General features: G+C 47.2%; 1 protein-coding gene and 1 long non-coding RNA gene across 7 annotated transcripts in view; one reads left to right on the top strand and one right to left on the bottom strand.

Annotated features, from left to right (window-relative positions):
* Window positions 1–20,047, bottom strand: part of MARCH10 (membrane associated ring-CH-type finger 10) — an 82,531-nt gene that overhangs the window by 8,954 nt on the left and 53,530 nt on the right. The window contains exons 6-8 of the mRNA XM_005653890.3: window positions 17,266–18,685; window positions 11,668–11,834; window positions 9,309–9,418 (exon numbers count right to left, since the gene is read on the bottom strand). Of these exons, the coding sequence (XP_005653947.1) occupies window positions 9,309–9,418; window positions 11,668–11,834; window positions 17,266–18,685 (1,697 nt within the window). The remainder of the gene's footprint in view (window positions 1–9,308; window positions 9,419–11,667; window positions 11,835–17,265; window positions 18,686–20,047) is intronic.
* LOC110256164 overlaps window positions 1–20,047 on the top strand; it is a 65,709-nt gene that overhangs the window by 8,818 nt on the left and 36,844 nt on the right. For 3 of the 6 annotated variants that reach the window (XR_002337436.1, XR_002337434.1, XR_002337435.1), the window contains exon 2: window positions 17,421–17,562. This is a non-coding gene — a long non-coding RNA (uncharacterized LOC110256164). Of the gene's footprint in view, window positions 1–1,096; window positions 3,966–11,775; window positions 11,864–15,895; window positions 16,752–17,420; window positions 17,563–20,047 lie in introns of those variants that run through there. The other 3 variants (XR_002337439.1, XR_002337438.1, XR_002337437.1) reach the window with 3 other exon arrangements.

Raw genomic sequence — 20,047 nt, 5'->3', positions numbered from 1 at the left:
TTTTTTTTCTTTTAGGGCCATACCTGCGGCATATGGAAGTTCCAAGGCCAGGGGTCGAATTGGAGCTGCAGCTGCTGGCCTACGCCACAGACACAGCAACGTGGGATCCAAACCACGTCTGTAACCTACAACGCAGCTCGTGGCAACAGTGGATCCTTAAGCCACTGAGCGAGGCCAGCGATCAAACCCGCATCCTCACGCACATTAGTCAGGTTTGTTTCCACTGAGCCACAGTGGAAACTCCAGGCTGTGACAATTTCTGCTGTACAACAGAGTGACCCAGTCAAACATACACACATGTCCATTCTCTCAGATTCTTTTCCCACGTGGGTTATCACAGAATACTGGGCAGAGTTCTCTGTGCTATATAGCCGGTCCCCTTTGGCCAATCATCCCATATACCTCAGTGTGCATGTGCCAATCCCAAACCCCCAGTCCTTCCCTCCCACCCCCCACCCCACCCCCACCCTTCGGGGACCATAAGTTTTTGTGAGTCTGTTTCTGTTCTGCTAATAATTTCATTTGTCTCCTTTTTTTTTTTTTTTTTAGATTTTACGTATAGGTGATATCATATGATGTTTGTCTTTCACTGTCTGACTTCACTTAGTACGATAGTTTCTAGATCCACCCATGTTGCTGCAAATGGCATTATTTCATTTTTTATGGTTGAGTAATATTCCATTGTATGTATATACCACATCTTCTTTATCTGTTCCTCTGTCAATGGACATTGAGGTTGCTTCTGTGTCTTAGCTATTGTAAATAGTGCTTCAATGAACACTGGAGTACACGTATCTTTTTGAATTATGGTTTTCTCTGGATATATGCCCAGGAGTGGGATTGTTGGATGGTATGGTAGTTCTATTTTTAGTGTTTTGAGGAACCTCCATGCTGTTTTCCATAGTGGTTGCACCAGTGTACTTCCCACCAACAGTGTAGGAGGGTACCCTTTTCTTCACACCCTCTCCAACATTTATTATTTGTGGACTTTTTGATGATGGCTATTTTGGCTGGTGTAAGGTGGTACCTCATAGTAGTTTTGATTTGCATTTCTCAAATCATTAGTGATGTTAAACATTTTTCCATATGTTTTTTGGCCATCAGTATGGGTTCCTTGGCGCAATGTCTGTTTAGATCTTCTGCCCATTTTTTAATTGGATTGTTTTACTGCCTAGTGGAGGACACCTGGGAAAGCTTCATGCTCCCGGCCCAGTCCCAGGCTGTGGACATTTACTGAGTAGGTACAATGCCATGGCCTTGAGCAGGGTGTTTGGGGAACGCTGCTGGGACCCCACCTTGTGATGTGGGAGAGAGCACCTCCTTCACAGACAGCCCCAAATACGAACTGGATGTGTGCAGGGCTGCGATGCAGCGGCAAAGGGGAAGAGAGAGACTGTGTGTGACGTGGGGGTCGGCGTCTCTGATGGTCCTCAAAGGACGGAAGGGATTTGGTAGGTGGCTGTGAGCGCCTTCAGGGTTTCAGACAGAGGCACTGAATGCTGGCAAACACGGAGGGCAGGGCATAGCTTGGGCAAAACTCTGCTCACTGGTGTGGCTGGAGTATATGGGGAGGATGTTTTGAATGTTTAAAAAATCTTGGCATGGGCTGGGGAGGTGGGGAGGTGGGACCACACCAGGCAGCACCCAGGGGTTTGGACATCATGCTGGTGTGTGTGTGTGAGCAGCTGCTGGCCTCTGAGTAGCTGTGTCTTAGGAAGCAAATTCGTCTGTCAGAGGACCTGGGACACAGGTGCCATGCGGGGAGAGCTTGACTGTCCGAGATCACTCATTTGCCCAGAGAAAGGGCCTCAGGCCTTAGGTCTGGATGTTTCTCCTTTTACAACTGGGCTTAACGATGGTCTCAGCTAAGGGCTCCCTGACTCCCCACCTGCCCTGGCTGCTCGGTATCATTTAACCCCCAGAGAGTGGGTGCCGCCAGGGCCTCGGATGGCCCTGTGAACCTTGGACCCTTCGTTCGTGCTCTTCCTCACGTGGTCCATTGCCTTGTTTTTGTGCCTCTGTTCTGAATGCGCCTCTGCCACTGTCCTTCTTTCTAAGGATGTGTCCACAAACTTCCTTTACAGCTGCCACGATGTTGCCGCCTTTCGGAAGGTCCCTGGTCCTCCTCATGGGCTCCACTCATTCCTTTCCTCCTCACTCCTGAGCCTTCGCGGTGATTCTGCGCACTGAATCCCGCACTTGTTAAGGTTTTTGCTGTTTCTCTGTGGGTGGGTGGTGCTGTGTTTTTCTCCCTGGTGCTGAGAACACACGGGGGTTCTGAGGGAGGGACTGGCCGTGTGGCCCCTGTCCTCGGCAGTCTGTCCTGCAGAGCTTCGTCTCATGGACCCGCATTGACCTCCAATAAGTTCCTCGCTGCCTGCTGCTTTATTCCCCCATCTGTCCTGTGTCAGATCTTCAGGGTGGGGGGAATCAGGGATGGGCCAGACGGTGCTCAGGAAGCCCCCGAGGACTGAAATCCCCGGCAGGGGGCATGGTCCTTACATCACCCTTGGGAAGGGTTGGAACCCTTTCCCAGGATGACCGAAGCTCGGACTTGACACCGTGGCCCCCTCAGTGCCTCTTCCTTTCTCCCTCGGTGGCCCAAGGCTCTTCATGGGCCCATGACCCTGTTCCCATCTGGTCAAGGGCGGCTGGGGAAACTGGCTTAGAACACACCTCTTCCAGGACAAAATAGCTGTCAGAAAAGGTGCCCAACTTGAACAAAGATCCACGCGCTCTTCCTTCTGCATTTGAGCCAGCTCCAGATCTAGGTGACCGCTGGCTCAGTGGCCCCTCAACCGACCTATGGACCCATCTTTAAATGTTCCAGGTTCTGGTCAACCTGTCCTCAGCAGTTAGCCTCCGCTTTTTAGCCTTTCTCTTCTGACCTTGGTCTGGAACAGGCAGAGAGGAAGTTGCTTGTTTCTACTTATTTTCTGTTTTAATGGCTTCCTTCTCCCTTCCTCATAAGTCGGTGCCTCTTTGCATCTCTCTCAGGAGCCACGGCCTCTGGGAAGCCTTCCCAGCCTACCTACTGTTAGCTCCTCCACACAAAGGGAGGTGCAGCAGCCTCCTGTGAGCTGGCCATGGTTCTTTCCCAGCTCTCCCTTCGCCTGTAAGCCTCTCTGCTCATAGACACAACGATGCATAATGGCAAATCAATCAGCTAGAAAATGGCTTGGAACGATCAGGTTTGTCAAAGCATTCAGGGAAATCATTTACTTTTTATGACTCAATAAGACCCGGAGGCATGCAGATGGGGAAATATCCACTAATGTTTTCTGCAGATAATTTGAAAAGCCACTTCCAGCCGATTGTGTCCCTTCTCTGGTCTGTGGGAGGGAACCGTCACTTGGTGCCACCAGTCTCCCTGGCCGGCTCCCTTAGGCGTGCCCTTCACAGAGCCTGCGATGCGGACAAAAGGGCTGAGCTGCCCAATCAGTGCAGACGTTTCATAGACAACTCAGAGTGATGCCTTAGGTTCTAAGCCACAAGTGGGAGGGACTTGTTATCAGAAGAGTTCCTTCCATCCAGGGTGTTTGTGCCGCAAGGGTAGGAGGAGCTAGTTTTTGGAGCGTTGTTTATTGGCTGCTTCGGACCCGCCCCTCCCCTGACCCAATCGCATCGCCTTTTGCAGCACAGGAAGCGGAGGTGGGGGTGAGGGTGGGGAATGGGAGGGCGGAAGAAGCCGTGGATGGGAGCTGCGGGGAGCTCAGCCCACCTGTCCCACGTTTTCTTTCTTTTCTCCTGTCCCCTCCCCTCCAACCGCCTTCACTTTGTTAGCATTCCTTTGGGCCAAGAGATGTGAGACACATGGAAAGTCTCAACATAATCTGCTGAAGAAATGGACAGCCTGGCTGAACGTTCTAGCATGGCTTCAGGCAGTTCCTGGGACCTTCCCAGGTGCGAGGGTGATTGGCCTCTAGCCAGCCCATCAGAGCTCCTACTGCAGCCGCGGGAAGCTGGTAACGAGACTTGACCTATGGGAACCTATGGGAACCACCCAACATCTAAGGGGTGGAGGGATGTGGGATTTCAGTGCCGTCTTAGAGGCCCCCGGCAGATTCATGCTGCCCAACTCGGGTGCATTGAAGCCAATCAGGAAAACATACGTTAATCCAAGCCCTCCACAATCTTGAAGACCCCTGACATTGCGGACTGGGCACCTAATGGGCGTGCCCACCATCTGTGGTCAGATGCCCAGGGAGGTATCTGTCTCCTTCGTGGCTCAAGGCTCACTCCTCTTTTTCCTCCTCGGTCTTAAATGTTGGTTTCATGGAAGTGTTTCTCTGGTCCGGAGAGCGGGTCAGGCTTCTCTGCCGCTGTTCCCGCAGCTGCCCCCGCTCCCTCGCCCTGATCCCCTGGACACCAGGGTCATTGCCGGCTTTCCCATTAGGAGTCAGCAGCAGTGTTAGTCTTGGCATTGTGGTATCTCTCAGCACAGTATCTGACATGGGCATTCAACACGTGTTTTAACAGTTAATGCGTTAAAACTTTTATGTTAGGGGATTTTGCCACTTAAAAATTGATCCCTGGTCCCATCCCAGGCCTATTAAATCAGAATCTCTGAGGCCAGGCCGGGACATCTGTATTTTAATGGGGGTGGAGTGGGGTGGAAGACATGGCTAAATTTTAATTTCAATTATGGGAAGTTTTTGTGTGTTTGTAATTAAAAATTTTTTTTTTAATTTATTTTTTTCTTTTTAGGGCCGCACCTGCAGCATGTGGAAGTTCCAGGCTAGGGGTCGAATTGGAGCTGTAGCTGCCGGCCTATGCCACAGTTGCTGCAAGACCAGATGGAGCTGCATCTGCAACCTCCACCACAGCTCATGGCAATGCTGGATCCTTAACCCACTGAGCGAGGCCAAGAACTGAACCTGCATCCTTATGGATACTAGTTGGATTCTTAACCTGCTGAGCCACAATGGGAACGCCTGTGATTTTTAAAATTAAGTAAAAGCAAAAATAAATAAGTAAATCTAAATGGGAAAAATGCACAAGAAAAAAAGTGAGTGAGTTAGCTAGCTAGTTAGTTGTTGAGGTCAATTGTGAGCCAGACAGAACTGAAGCCAGTGCTAGGCTTCTTCTGGTTTTGACCCCTTCTTTGTATGTGTCTAGTTTTGGCATCAGCCGCTCCACTTCTCAAGAGGGGAACTCATTTGCTAAGGAGCGAACACCACTGAGGGCTGGCGAGGAGGGCCCAGAGGAGCCAAGCTTTGGGGGTTCTGGGGAAAGCCTGGACCTCAGAGCAGAGGTGTGGCCCTCAACTCCCCGACCAGGCTGAGGGGTCTCCCACCCAGGGACCAGCCGACACTGTATTTCCCAGTATCTTTGCGCTAAATCTTGGTTATTCCAGTCTTTGTCTGTGGAGAGTTTCTGAACTTGTCTGAGTCACACTTCCTGGGTGTCTCAAGTTTAACTGAGACTGTTAGCAAACAGACACTCTGAAATTCACTGCGGGCTGTCGGAACAGCCAGGACTGCTGTGAAATGTGAGCCCTCGACCGCTTTCCAGCAGCAGATAAGTATCCCACGGTGGTTCTTCGGACCTTTGTCTCCCACCAGGGTGGGTCTGTCGATCTGGTTTCTCCCTGTGATTATAATGAAGGGCAGTTTCAAAAGGCTCTGATGGGCTGTCAAGTTCTCACCGAAACTAATTTAAACTCTTCACTGCTTCTGTGTAGCGTAATTACTGTGCTGGATATATTTTCCATTTTCCCCTCCAGATCCGCTTTCCACCCTGCTCTCCGGCTGAGAGGCTGATCTCAGTGGATTGCCTTAACTAGGTCCCCTCGTCCTCTGGCTCCCCGTTGAGTTCAGCCAATGAGAGGCCCTGGCGGGAGTCCAGAGGGCGGGAGGAGAGAGCGGCTGGGCTAATTATTCCCCTGTTCCCTCTCTGCTGGGCAGTGGTGTGGCCTTGGCAGCTTTCCCCTACTGAAGGTCACAGGCCAGTGGTCACCCTCTTCTATAGCTACAGCCCTCTTTGTGTGTGTGTGTGTGTGTGTGTATTATTCAGTGAATTTTATTACATTTATAGTTGTACAACGATCATCACAACCCAATTTTATAGCGTTTCTATCCCAACCCCCAGCACATCCCCTGAACCCCCAACCTGTCTCATTTGGAAGCTGTAAGTTTTTCAAAGTCTGTGAGCCAGTATCTGTTCTGCAAAGAAGTGCATTGTGTCTTTTTTTAGATTCCACATGTAAGTGATAGCATTTGATGTTGGTGTCTCACTGTCTGACTGACTTCACTTAGCGTGATAATTTCTAGGTCCATCCATGTTGCTGCAAATGCCATTATTTCTTTCCTTTTAATGGCTGAGTAATATTCCATTGTGTATATGTACCACATCTTCTTGATCCACTCCTCTGCTGATGGACATTTAAGTTGTTTCCATGTCTTGGCTACTCTTTAGAGAGCTGCAATGAACATAGGTTTATGTGTATCTTTTCGAGTCATGATTTTCTCTTGATAGATGCCCAGAAGTGGGGCTATAGCCCTCTTGATGCTGGTAACTGCCCTTCCCCTTGTCACTCCAGGCCTCAAAGTGGTCAGTTACGGGTTCCAGGATGCTTAGTCATCTGGACTGGTTCCTTGGTGGTTTTCTGCTGTGCCCACATTTTGGCACTTCATTCAGTTCTCATCACTCACCCCTTCTGTGCGTGCTGCCATCTCTTTCCTGCCTGGACCTGGCTGGCACAATTATTTATATTCACAGTTCTTTTTACAGTGTGCTCATAGCCCATTCTCTTTGCTGGTAGGATGCGTTGAGGCCAAGGGTATGACCCCTGTGTGAGCCAGTCAGCTGTGCTTGGCGATGGATTTTAGCATGGCCCTGGTACGCTTCGCTTTCTCCCTTGCGTCTGAGAGGTTGGGCATCTCTGGGGCTGTATATGGCAATTCGCATTTACTGAGGGTCTTCTCTGCTCAGGCACTGCCTTAGATGATGGACTCGGGTCTTTTCCTACATCCAGTTCTGCAAGGTAGGAATGATCACCTCCCACTTCCTGCAGATGAGAGAACTGAGATCCAGAGCAGTTGTGTAGTTTCCACAAGGTCACACGCCACTTTGGCGATAGGAAGAGGATTTAGGTTCACATGTTGGTCAAGGCTGGTGTGGTTTTCTTTTGGTGAGGTGGGCTGCTTCAGGCTATGAGTGTGCCAAGGTTTTAGTACAGCTGGAAACATTTGCCATTAGCAAGTCAATTCTACAAGTACCACTGGTAAGTTAAAAGTATACAGTGGCAGCAGCAGCTTTGCAGGGGCGGGGGGGTAGGGGGGGAAGGTGGAAATGCTTGTCTGGTAAAGACCCCCATTGGCTTTCCCCTGGGCTGTATAGAGGTTGTGATGCCTGCGGGCCATTAGCATGGGATTTGGTAACCGGCCTGGACTTGTCTGTCCTCGGGAAGTCCCGCAGGCTCCACTGCCAGTCTTTGAAAGGACCGTGTAGAACCTGCCTGCATCTGGCTGGCACCTTGACCTCAGGCGCTCAGAGGGCCTGCTTCCTTTCAATTGTTCGCATTTCTCATCTCAGATCTCAGGGCCTGGGGATTATGACTGAGTGATTTGAGTCCCTCAGGCCTCAAAATACTGAATTGTTTTCTCAGGAAATTCGCTTTTTTCTTCTTTTTGCTCCCCCTCCCTCCCCTCAACTTCCTGATGCCCAGTCTCTTCGAGGCTGGGGTGGCTAGTACATCACATGGAATGGGTGCACTCTTCAAATCGCCACTCTTCTCTCCATATATCTATTTCTGTCCAGCAGCCTTAGAATTTTTATAAGGTAGCTACAGGATTTAACCAGACTCATGGGCATGATTTTGACTCGCTGTGGTTTTTGCAAAAAAAATGGTCTGGCTGCAGGTGAATGATCTGAAAGCCAAAGTGACTCCTCTGAAGAGTGACATTTTAGTTGCTAACAATGATTTTATAATTTTTAAATTATGTGCTTTATAGTCATGGTTATTAATCATTTTTTTCTAATTGCCTTATGAGGGAGGTCAGTCCTGAATTATAATGGTAATGATGGGCTATTTTCATTTGATAAATATTTATTGATGGTCCTTTCCTGCTTATTATGTGCAAGGCACCTTCTAGATCAGCACCACCGCAGAGATTACGGGGTGAGCCGTCAATGCAAAAGCCTATATGGAATGCGAAAATTTCTAGGAGCCACATAAAAGAAGTAAAAGAAACTGGTGAAATTAATTTTAATAGTATATTTTATTTGACGTGATATGTTTTAAATATTATCATTTCAACATAGAATTATGTAAATTAATACATTTTATATAATTATTATAAAATTATTTGATATTTTACCTTTTTTTTAGTGAGTCTTTGCTTTCTATTTTTTTTTTTTTTTGCTTTTTAGGGGTGCACCCTTGGCACATGGAAGTTCCCAGGCTAGGGGTTGAGTCAGAGCTACACTGCCAGCCTGTACCACAACCATAGCAATTCAGGATCCAAGCCACATCTGTGACCCACACCACAGCTCACTAACAATGTTGGATGCCCGACCCACTGAGCGAGGCCAGGGATTGAACCCACATGCTCAAGTATGCTAGTTGGATTTGTTTCCACTGTGCTACAATGGGGACTCCTAGCGAGCCTTGGAGATGCAGCCTGTAACCCTTAAACAGAACATCCTGACCGGAAGTAACCCTTGTTCATTAGCTACACGTGGCTTGTGGCTTCCATGTTGGGCAGTGCCATTCTAAATAAAAGACTGTCGAAGAATTTGGACAATGAACTATAATCCTGGGCCCAAAGCACTTTCCTACCTAAGGTTAACTAACTCTTTCACAGTATTAGACCGCAATCCCAGGCCCCCAGGAGAGTTAATTCATGAGGTGGTTAAAAAGCACACAGGAGGCGCTTAGTATGTGTTTTTTAACCTTGAGCAAAGCAGTTCCTTATTACCCCAGAGTTACTTGATTTTTAAATTGAGGACCATTTTGTCCAAGGTTCTGATTTTTTTTTTTCCCTTGTTGCTACTAAACTTAAATTATTTGAGCAAACGTGGGCCTGGAGCTTGCCAGACTGTTCCTATCTCTGTGTGTCCAAGTCAGCTACTCCAGCTTCCTACTCTGTCTCTGGCAGCAGTGGGACCTCAACCTGGGGCAACCAAGTCTTCCAACCTTTGAGTAACCGACCTTCTCAGAGACGTGAGCTAAATTAGGACACTTGTAGACTCACCTCCTGCACAGGGCTTCTGCGTCCCTTATATCAGGGAAAGAGCTTCTTCCTGCCTTGACCCTCTACTCAAGTTTAGCCAGCAGAGCCAGAGTGGCTGTGGGGGGCTCTTACCCGGGACTGCTGGTGCTTCTGGTAGAACTCGGTCACGTTAAAATCACCCAGGTCGACCAGCAGGCCTTGCTTACACATCTCACAGGTCTTCACAGCGCCAAGATCTGCTCCTTAAACAGAAAAATTTTGTTACATATAACCCTGGGTCTTTTGGTATTGACATTCTGAGGGCAAGTTTATGTGTGTTAGGAATTCTGAGCTTCGGTGACTTTTTTTTTGTTTGTTTGTTTTCTTGAACTCCTTATATCCAATAGTCACAGTTTAGCCCTTTTTTTTTACAATAGCCTTGCTCATGGCATCTGATCGGTGACCTTCTTTTTAAAGTCAGCTGTCTTCTGTACAAAATGACCTTGAATCTGAGATCTAAAAATTTTCCTTTGCCATCATTGTCATTATTATGCAAGTTTCCTATAAGTGAAATTCCTATGACTTTTCAATAACACTCTCACTTTCTGTTTAAATATATTGATTCATAAAATTGGAATCACTGTGTGGAGGCTGAGAGTCTGTAACACAAGTGTTTGGCAGAAGAGTGACTATTGAGTCTACGGTACTGTTTTTTTTTTTTTCTGGTGTACCTTACACAGGTCCAAGCAAATACATTAGTAAGGACCAAACTAGGATGGCAGGAGCTATCTTCCATCTATGGCTTAAAAATCTGACTTCCCACCTGAAAAAGTGAGGGACCCTGGGACCATGTGTAGGCACTAGTACAGCACCTGAACCAGAGCTCAGCCTCGTTTGGGAAAAGAAACAGGAGAAAGCTTCCTCTGTTGGTGGTGTGTGTGTGTGTATGTGTTTACATGTCTAGATCAGCCTTTTTTTTCCTTCTGCTTATCCTATTCCCTGGTACAAAAGTGGAACATGCAGATCTTTGGCCCTTGTGTCTCAGCAAACGTGATGTCCTGTATCTTCTCCCCTTGGTGCTGCCTTTTGGCAAATGGTGTGCTGGTGTTTGTTTCATGCATTAACAAACAGAACTAATCGGTTATTTGATTTGGTAAAGGTAGGATCTTTGCAATTTTATACCCCAGTTCTACTTTTCCCCACGGGGGATACCAAGAAGTAGAAAATCATAGAGAATTACACAGGACAAGGATGAACAGTAATCGTTCATCTGAATTTGGTTTTTAAAGCATCATTCTGTCATACTTTAGTCTAGGGACTATCCTCTAATCTAATCCCGTGGAACACACCCAGGCCAGCTTGGGCATTTACAAACATTTAGCAGGACTTTCATCACACATCTCATGAGTAATCTTTTCTGTGCTCAATGTTTAACTGGCCCAAATGTCTAGTGCTTCATCTAGGGATAAAGCATCGCGTGGTCGAGTCATTAGCGGCGGAGATGCACTTTTTCTTGGCTTTCAGAAGGGCCACGTGCTCTGCTTACGAGGTGCATTTGAGCAACTCAGGCAGCGGTCATGCCTACATTCTTGTGCAGAGGTGGAGAAAGGGCCACGGCCACACCCCATGGGGACAGCGTCAATTTCCAGGGTTGTCTGGCATAATGATAACCAAGAAGGGAAGCATGGAGGCGGAAGGGAACAGCGTCTGGTTCTGGGGTTAAAAGTTTTCAGAGAGGGGAATCTGAGAGACACAGCAGGTCTTTTTGGAGAGAATTGTTCTTTGCACTGGTGTTCTGTGTTTTGTTTTGTTTTGTTTGTTCAAGTTGCTCAAAACCATGTTTTAAAGAAACCTCCTGTTCTCTGCCAAGAAGACTACAGCCGACCTACTGACCGTGGCTATATTTAGGTTATAATGTCCCTGGGGAGTTGAGAATGGGCTTCACACCCAGTTACAAGATCTGTTAAAGACACAGCTGACAAAATGAGTGCAATGGGAATCTCTTTATCTAATATGGTTCTAGAAAAATTAGATCAGTGCTCTTTTCCTAGTTCCGCTGCAAAAAAGCAGCTTGGCTCAGTTTTTATGGGACACCCCCCCACACACACACTTCCCTCTCCCACCAGTAAAAGGAAGCAGGACGGGTGTTGCTGGGTGTCCACGAGCTGGCGTGGCTACTGTGTGCTTGTGAGGCCCCACCACTGACTCATTTCTAGTTTCCTTCCTGCCGGGAGGCAATCTTAGCATCTCTGCATGGGCCTCCAGCAGGGTTAGAATTGCATAGCAGATTCCAAGATTCTCCTCCTGCAATTTGGAAAAAAAAAAAAAAAAATCCATTTCCCTCCCATAACTTGCAGACAGTGTTTCGCCTTGCTCCGGTCCGTCGTGAGCCTGGGTTGGGCGGCCACGCGTCCCCCGAGCAAGCTGTCGTCAAGGCCCCGAGTCCCCGGCTGCGGCGCCTCCTGGTAATGATAGGCCGCCGCACGCGTGCCACTCCGCCCTGCCCGCCTACCTGATGTTATTTTCACTTTCAGCCATTTTTTCAGGCACTCTTGATGGACGAACTGCAGGCTTCCCACACAGCCGCAGGGCGCCAGCAGGGGGTTGGTGGGGGAGCCCCCGGCCATCTGACAGATGCGGCACAAGTCTCCCTCCTCCTCGGAGTCCTCCTCCAGGAGACTAAACGGAAAACAAGCCCTCGTCACCAGGTTGGCAGAGTCCACATGTTGGCAGATTCCACAAATACCGCTTCCGGGAGCGTAAGTGGGTGGGGGGTGCGGTGGGGGGTGGGGGTGGCCGAGGAGGCAGTCCCCGCCCCCCACGCCCAATGGGGGCTCGCCCGCCGCTCCCGCTGAGCCTGCTGAAGGTTCTGCCCGGTGTGATCGCTGATGATAGGGTTCTTTTTTTTTAAGGCAAGAAATAGATTTATTAAGATAGGACACTCGTGAGGGATGCAAGCGGGCAGGCGAGGAGGCTCTACCACCATAGGATTCTTAAACCGGGCTCCGCTACAGTGGTTGATCCGTGCGAGTAACCCGAGCCCGCACTCCTGTCCCACATCTAGAGGCTGTGAAAGGGCTCTGTGGAGGGAAACTGAGGCCTCCTCCTGCCATGGCCACGGTGACGAGGTTGTCGCTGTGGTGTGTTGGTGTGTGGGCTCTGTGGGCAGTGGGCTGGGGTTGCAGGCTTCGCCTCTAAAACTGGTGAGTGAGTTTGGTGACTTTGGGCAGTTACTTAAGCTTCCCAGGTCTCTGTGTCCTCACGGGTCAAAGCCATGGGGATGATCTTACTACTGCTACACACCCCACAGGGTTCAGGGCAGCCTGGAGGTGAGGATGAGAGGGAGTTTTTTCTGCAAAAGATCAAGTGCATCTAGAGCTTAGTCAAGTATTGGCACTGGAGACCCCTCAGCAGATGTTGGTTGGGACGAATGATGAGCTGGTGAACCTGGACCTGAGCTCACCAGTAACTCAACCCTGTCAATAAATTATGCCCACATTCTGGAATATACGCTGCTGGAATGTGATGAAGATAGAATTAACAAAAATGTAATCAAACACATTTGTATTTATTTTTTATTTTATTTTTATTAAAAAAAATTTTTTTTGTCTTTTTAGGGCCACACCTGAAGCCACATATGGAAGTCCCCAGGCTAAGGGTCAGATGGGAGCTGTGGTTGCCCACCTATACCACAGCCACAGCAACACCAGATCCGAGTTGTGTCTATACCGCAGCTCACAGGAACGCCGTATCTAAGGGATCAAATCCGCGTCCTCATGGATACTAGTCAGATTCCTTACTACGAAGCCATGATGGGAACTCCTGTATTTGTGTTTATTAAATGGTGAGGCTCGTGGATGTTCCTGTAGGGAGGCTTGGAGAAGCCTAAGGCTAATTTTTTTGTTGTTTAGAATCCTCGTGTGACTGGGGACTCTCTGGTCAAGGCAAGAAACTGGCTGGAGACTAAACTTGAAGGAGAGGAAGAGACGGACACTGCTCAGTTTCTTAAGAGAATCTTCTTCTCCAAGAAAGGGAAGTTCAATGAAAAGGAACAGAATTATACTTTCTCATTATGGGCACAAACCAAAGAAGAGCTCTGCTATGTTTATCAAAGAAAGACAGTATCTCCAAGACGTCAGCTCTCTCCCTAAAAATCTGTGGATTCAGTGCAGTTCCAATGAAAATCCCAACAATGTGATTCTTAAATGTATATAGTTCAGGACCCTTAGGAACAGAGTAGGGAGAGAGACTTTGCACCACTAGTTATCATATTTAAAAAGCTGTAGTCACTGAGATGTGGTACCAGATTAGGGAAAAACAAAAATGACCAATAGGACAGAATAGAGAGCCCTAACCAGATTTACACACTTCTTATTTTTGCATTTTTTTTTTTTTAGGGCCACACCCGAAGCAGATGGAAGTTCCCAGGCTAGGGGTTGAATCAGAGCTGTAGCTGCCGGCCTACACCACAACCACAGCAATTCAGGATCCGAGCTCCAGTCTGCAGCCTACGCCACAGCTAATGGCAACACTGGATCCTTAACCCACTGAGTGAGGCCAGGGATCGAACCTGCGTCCTCATGGATACTAGTTGGGTTTGTTAACTGCTGAGACATGAAGGGAACTGCATACACTTGGACCTTATGACAGAGCAGGCTCTGCAGTTCAGCGGGGAGAGATCCTGGGACAACTGGGTGATCACAAGGCCCATCTCACATCATATATAAACATCGCTTCACACTCAGGTCCAAAAGTCATTTCATGTTCAGTCCTAAGCCTACAAATTAAAACTGCAGAGATTTGGGACGAAACTAGAAAGAATGTCATAATGACCCCAGGTGAGCAAAGCAGTTCTTAATCAAGACAAGATGTGAATCACAAATCACAATCCATAAAGAAGATGGATACACTTGACTACATTAAAATTAAGAATTTATTTTCATTAAAATTAAGAATTTATTTTCATTAAAAAAGCAGCAAGAGGAATTCCCTTGTGGTAGAGCAGGTTTAGGATCCGGTGCTGTCACTGCAGTGGCTTGGTCACTGCTGGCTGGTCATGGTCTCAGAACATCCACATGCCACAGGCAAAAAAAAAAAAAAAAGGCAAGAAGAAAGCAAACTATTAACTGGGAAAGGCTATTTTCCAATATTTCCCATAACTGTCAAAGGATCAGATTAGTAGCCAGAACATGTAAAGGGTTTTTAAAATAAAGGAAAAATATTCTAAAAGACAGATGGGCAGGAGACAGAGATAAGCATTTTATAGAAGAGGAAAGACAAAAGTTCATTTAAAAAACCAGCAAAATACCTAACCTCATTACTAGTTGTGAAAATATAAGTTAGGGAGTTTCCATCGTGGCTCCGTGGAAACAAATCTGACTAGTATCCATGAAGATGCAGGGTTGACCCCTCGCTCAGTGGGTTAAGGATCTGGCGTTGCCAGGAGCTGTGGTGTAGGTCGCAGACATGACTTGGATCTTGCATTGCTGTGTGTGGCATTCGCCTGCAGCTACAGCTCCAATTGGACCCTTACCCTCCACAGGCCAAGGGTTTGGCCCTAAAAAAAAAAAGACAGAAAATGTAAAATAAAGCCACAATATAATTTTACTCCCATCCAACTGGCAAAAATTCGAAAGGCCAGTCAATACAGGTGCTGACAGGTACGTCCGCCAGTGTACTCTGCTGGTGAGTCCTTTGGCATTACTTGAATGGCGGAAGCCCTGCCACCCACCAGGCTGGCAGGTCACTCCTGCATAAATATGCTAAAGAGCTCCTCCCATGTGCACCAGGAGATGTTTGCAAGAGTGCCGGTGCAGCACTGTGTGCAGTCAAGGACCCAAATGTCCATTGGCAGGAGAAGGGCTAACTTATGGTAGATTCATATAATGGAATCGTCCATAGTGGTGGGAGCAAATGAATGAAAGCCAACAAGTACCAACCAGGAGGCATCTGGCTAACAGAGTAAGGGGAGAGAGCCAGTCACAGAAGAACAGATATTCCATTTCTACAGAGTTCAAAAATAACAGGAAACATTTCTATGGGATTCAAAAATATACACAGTATGTTATTTAGGAGCGCACATACTCATGTGGTAAAACCATCAAGCAAACATCTTCCAACAATAATAAAGTAAAAAGCAAAGGAATGATAATTGCCATGTAAGAAGGGTTTCCAGCGGGGCGGGGGGGCGCTAGGAGGTTGGGAGGGAGGAGCCAAAGGAGAGATGAGGTGTCAGGGTGGGTGAGGGGCTCAGAGGCCCCAGGATGTCCTCTTTGCTGGATGGTGGCACAGGGATGTCCACGTTGTGTTCTGTTTCTAAGTCTCTAGAGTGTATGTTATTGTATGTATTTAACTAATGAAAGGAAAATTTTGAAGAGTGTTAAGTGGCATTGAGAAATGGGCTTGAAATCTTAAAAATAAGGTATAAGATAGGAAGCAATGTTTACTAAAAATTGCATTTATATGCAAAGTTAAAAGATGGAAAACAAAGTTTAACAGTGCTTATCCCTGGATTACAGCGTTACTGGTGATTTTTCTTTTAAGTTTATTTTATTTTAGTCTTTTTAGGGCCACACCCATGGCATATGGAAATTCCCAGGCTAAGGGTTGAATCTGAGCTGCAGCTGCCAGCCTACGCCACAGCCACAGTCATGCCAGATCCGAGCCATGTCTGTGACCTACACTACAGCTCACAGCAATGCTGGGTCCGTAACCCACTGATCAAGGCCAGGGATGGAACCTGCATACTCATGGGTACTAGTCAGGTTCATTACTGCTGAGCCATTACAGGGACTCCCTAAGTTTATATTTTTAATGATTCCTAAAATGAATATTTTTGAAATAATAAAAAAAGCATAAGGTTTATTGTATTTGGAAAAAAGAGTGCCTGATAAAGTACACAAATAGTAGCTGTTTAATGCATTACTATACCTAGAAGTGGGTGCATTTTCGAAAGAAATCATTGTTAGCCCAAAGCATTTCTTCGGGGTGGTGGAAGTCCAGACCCCTGACAAGTGGGTTTGAAGCTGTAATTTTGAGTGGGTGCCGATGGATGGGTGTGAGACCTTTTGGCTCTTTATCTTGGGTTGGTCTTTTGGTAGTTTGATAAGGAAAAAAACAAAGCAAAACAAAACAAAACGAAACATGCTGCTAACCAGGAAGTTACTTCATTCCTGAAGTCAGGTAATAGATATAGAAGTGGGTTCCAAGTCCTATCTTTTCCTCCTTTTTGCATTCTAATTCACTGCCATGGAATTTTCCCACTGGCAAATGAATATCAGTAGGATAACTAACAGCCCAGGGCGCCATTCTAACACGAACAAAAGAGGGCTGGCATTCAATGAGTCACTTTCCAGATCCTCGAGCCAGCATCAGGGCAAGGTCACACCTATCCTAAGGGAAGTGGTTGGATCCTGACTTGATGTTTAATGATGGTTTTAAAAAGCAACCCATTCCATCGTTGTGAAATATTCCCACATCATCTCCCAGGAAAGGAACAGTTCAAAAAAAGATCTTTTTTTTTTTCCCCCTCTCTTTCTCTTGTATGAGAAAAGAGCACAGAAAGTGGAAGCTGTGGTCACCCTTCAGAGAACTGAGGTAACTATGGTAACGGTTTGGGACCAGCCTCATGGTTTGGAAGATTCAAATTCTAGACCTGTTGGGTGGGTTTGCACAGAGTCTCACGAGGGAGAGCTGGTGGACTTCAAGGGCTCAGTGGCTTGTCCTCTGGGGCTAAAGCAACATTTTCCTAAAAAAAAGTCTCGGTTTCTCATTGCTGGGGAGAGGAGCAAGCCCTGGGTAGCAGTCAGAAGCCCTTCAATCGGGCAGACTCACCTTTGTTAAAGGCAACGGATTCAAGGAAAAAACACCTTGGGGGATACTAAAGAAACTGGACTGGAACACGGAACTTTTCTTTGTAGATGCATATATTTTAAAAGCAACAAAATACACAATTTTCTTGAAATAAGCAGTCATTGGAATGTCAAGAAAGGGCCTATCGGTGAGTTAAAATTCCTACGACTCTCTAAGGAAAGCCCTGCTTAGTTTGGCGTTAGAGAAATGGAGTTTAAAAGCATACATGCATATAGATATAATTATGAAATTTCCTCACCTTTCTTGTAATTTCTTGAGTTTCTCAGGGTCTGCCTTTATCTTAGTGGCTTCTTTTGCATCTCCGAAGCCAGAGCCCTCCCTTCTGCTCCTGTTGTCATTTTGGTTTGGGGAGTCAGACACTGCAAAGGAAGTGAAAGTTGTATTTTCTTGCAGGGACCCAGGCACATGCAAGTGGCCTCGTAAGTTCTCTCTAGGCTGAGAGGAGCTGGAAGCCTCCACCAAGGATAAGCTGCTTTGAGGATCTCGTAAGGGATCTTGTGTACATAATGGAGCCTCCTGGGATTGGTTCGTTAAGGTAATATCTTCTGCTCCCCTGATGTCAAATTCATGTGCACTGTTTACTAGAAAATAACTGTGGTTTTCAGCACTGGCAAATAGATTCCCACTTCTAATGGGGGACAGTGGTCGGCGAACGTTAAACCTGGAGTGTCCTTCCAAGTCTGGACTGGGAACTAAGGTAGGTGACATTGACGGGTCTACTGGAGTATCATCTCTCAGAGCAGAATGCATGTATGATCCAGGAGTGGTATAGGAGGAGTTCACTGATGCTCTTGGAGCTATTGGTCTACCAGCAAGAAAACAGTCAAGAGGATTACTAGATTCATTTAAATAGGCTTGCCAATCTCTCTCATAATCATGGGTACCAAGTCTATCTTCTGAAGATGTACCATCACTAAATACGTTTTCAGCATTGAGGTCATCATCCAGACTGGGCTGGGATTTGGCATCACATGAGTGGAAGGTCTTTTTCTCATATTCCCCATCACTGCTGTCTTTCTCTTTAGCAGACCCCTCGTTGGGCTGCCCAGGGTCTTGGAAAATCCTTTGCTTGTTGGAAGGCTGCTCTGTCACTGGCTCCATGCTGTTGCTTATTCTTGATGAGTCATGACTGCACTCACTTCTTCTTATGGAATTAACTCTGTGACTTGCAAGACTGTCTTTGAAATTTTTATTTTTGGACTGGGTGGCCGAGGTCCCAAGAAATCTACTTCTCTTATGAATGGAAGGAGAACGGGGCAGGTGCATACCGGCCAACAGAAGTTCTTCCTCTACTTGGGTTTCCTCTTCGGTATCATCATTTTCTCCTCCAGGGTTTAAGGCTAAAATGGAATAAAAATCTTCATCTCTGAACTGAAACGCCATTCTCCTCGTCCCTCCCAAGGCAGTGGTCATGGGTGGTGGCCCCAGGGACTCGCTCAGCACTGGGGGACCACGTGCTCCTTGGAAGGTCTGGGGTGGGGCTGGATGTGGCTCATTCTGGGAAAGAGCACTCAGGTCTCCTTTCCTGGCTCTCTCGGGGGTGTTCTTGGTCACCGTCATTAGTTGCAGGGATGGAACTAAGTTTCTTCTCTCTCGAGGTGGCCTCTTGAGCTTGGTGTCACTTGCCCACATTAGGCCTTCTTGTTGAGCTACTGGATCTGCATTGAGAAGAGACAAGATGGTCATTTTACTGTCAGCGCTCAGGGATGAAGGACATCTAACGCCAAGGGTGAGAGTCCCTTAGAGCAGTAAACAAGCTCTGGAGCGGGAAATAGGCACGGTTACCATGGCAGGAGATACTAAAGGAGCAGAGTAGGGTTAGCGTTGTTTTACTGCCTACCAACTCGCTTTTGTGCATTTGTGGAGCTCAGGCTGGGGGAAAGGGGGTGGCCCTGAGGGATACAGAGCCTTTCTGCAGAAGCTTTGGGGGGACTGTCCAGCCCCATGTCGGTTAGGACTGATAATGGGTAAAATCTCACAAATGATGGCTTTCATCCCAGTATTTATTGAGAAGGAAAACCAGCACTCCTGGATTGACATCTACAAAAGCCACAGTGCTTTCTCATCGCAGTTCAGTCAATACACATTCAGGACACTCCTGCCTCCCGCACAGCTTTACAAAATCTTAACAAACATACAGTCTCCTTTGGCAGATTGGGAGGAAGGCTCTAGAAATGGGTGCCCAGTTAGACGGATGACCGTGGTTGCAGGTATTACTCAATGCAAATTAAAATCATGACCCTCTCATGAAATCATTATCTGCTCTTTGCCACTAGCCCCCAGACAATTTGCAGCCTCGGGCTATAACAGTCTTCCTCTCCGTGGCCCCCTGCATCTAAAGTATGAGCAGAAGTGGAAAGAGGAGAGAGGTTAACTGCCCAAATGGGTAGGAATTCTTATTGGTGAAATCATTTGGTCAAAACTTGCCTTTTAAGAAAAAAAAAGGGGGGGCGGGTAAAAGAAAAAAAAAGAAAGGGTGTTCCCATTGTGGCTCAGCAGGTTAAGAATCCGACTAGCACCCATGAGGATGCGGGTTTGATCCCTGGCCTTACTCACTGGGTTAAGGATCTGGTGTTGCTGCAAGCTGCGGGGTAGGTCACAGATGTGGCTCAGATCCTGAGTTGCTGTGGCTGTGGCATAGGCCGGAGGCTACAGCTCTGACTCAACCCCTAGCCTGGGAACTTCCATATGCTGCAGGTGCAGCCATAAAAAGAAAAAAAAACTTGCCTTATAGAAATAATGAATGTGTGCTACTGAGGCCACCATACTAACTGTTACATACACGCATTGAGGCTCACAACCCTGGGGAGCAGGTGTCACAACCACCCCTCATCATAAGTGAGGACACTGAGGCTTAGGAAGTCACCTAACTTGCCCAAGATCATATTTCTAGTAAGTGACGGACTGAGTATTTGAACTCCAGTTTGCCTGATGCTGGAGTGTGTCTTCATAACCACTACCCTGCATTGCTCCTGAAGTCACTGGCTGGACTAATAACGTCCTGGTGAAAACAAGAAATT

The sequence above is a fragment of the Sus scrofa genome, chromosome 12, assembly GCF_000003025.6.
Source record: "Sus scrofa isolate TJ Tabasco breed Duroc chromosome 12, Sscrofa11.1, whole genome shotgun sequence".
Taxonomy (NCBI): domain Eukaryota; kingdom Metazoa; phylum Chordata; class Mammalia; order Artiodactyla; family Suidae; genus Sus; species Sus scrofa.
Note: the sequence above shows the minus strand (reverse complement) of the source record. Positions and strands in the feature narration are given on the sequence as shown.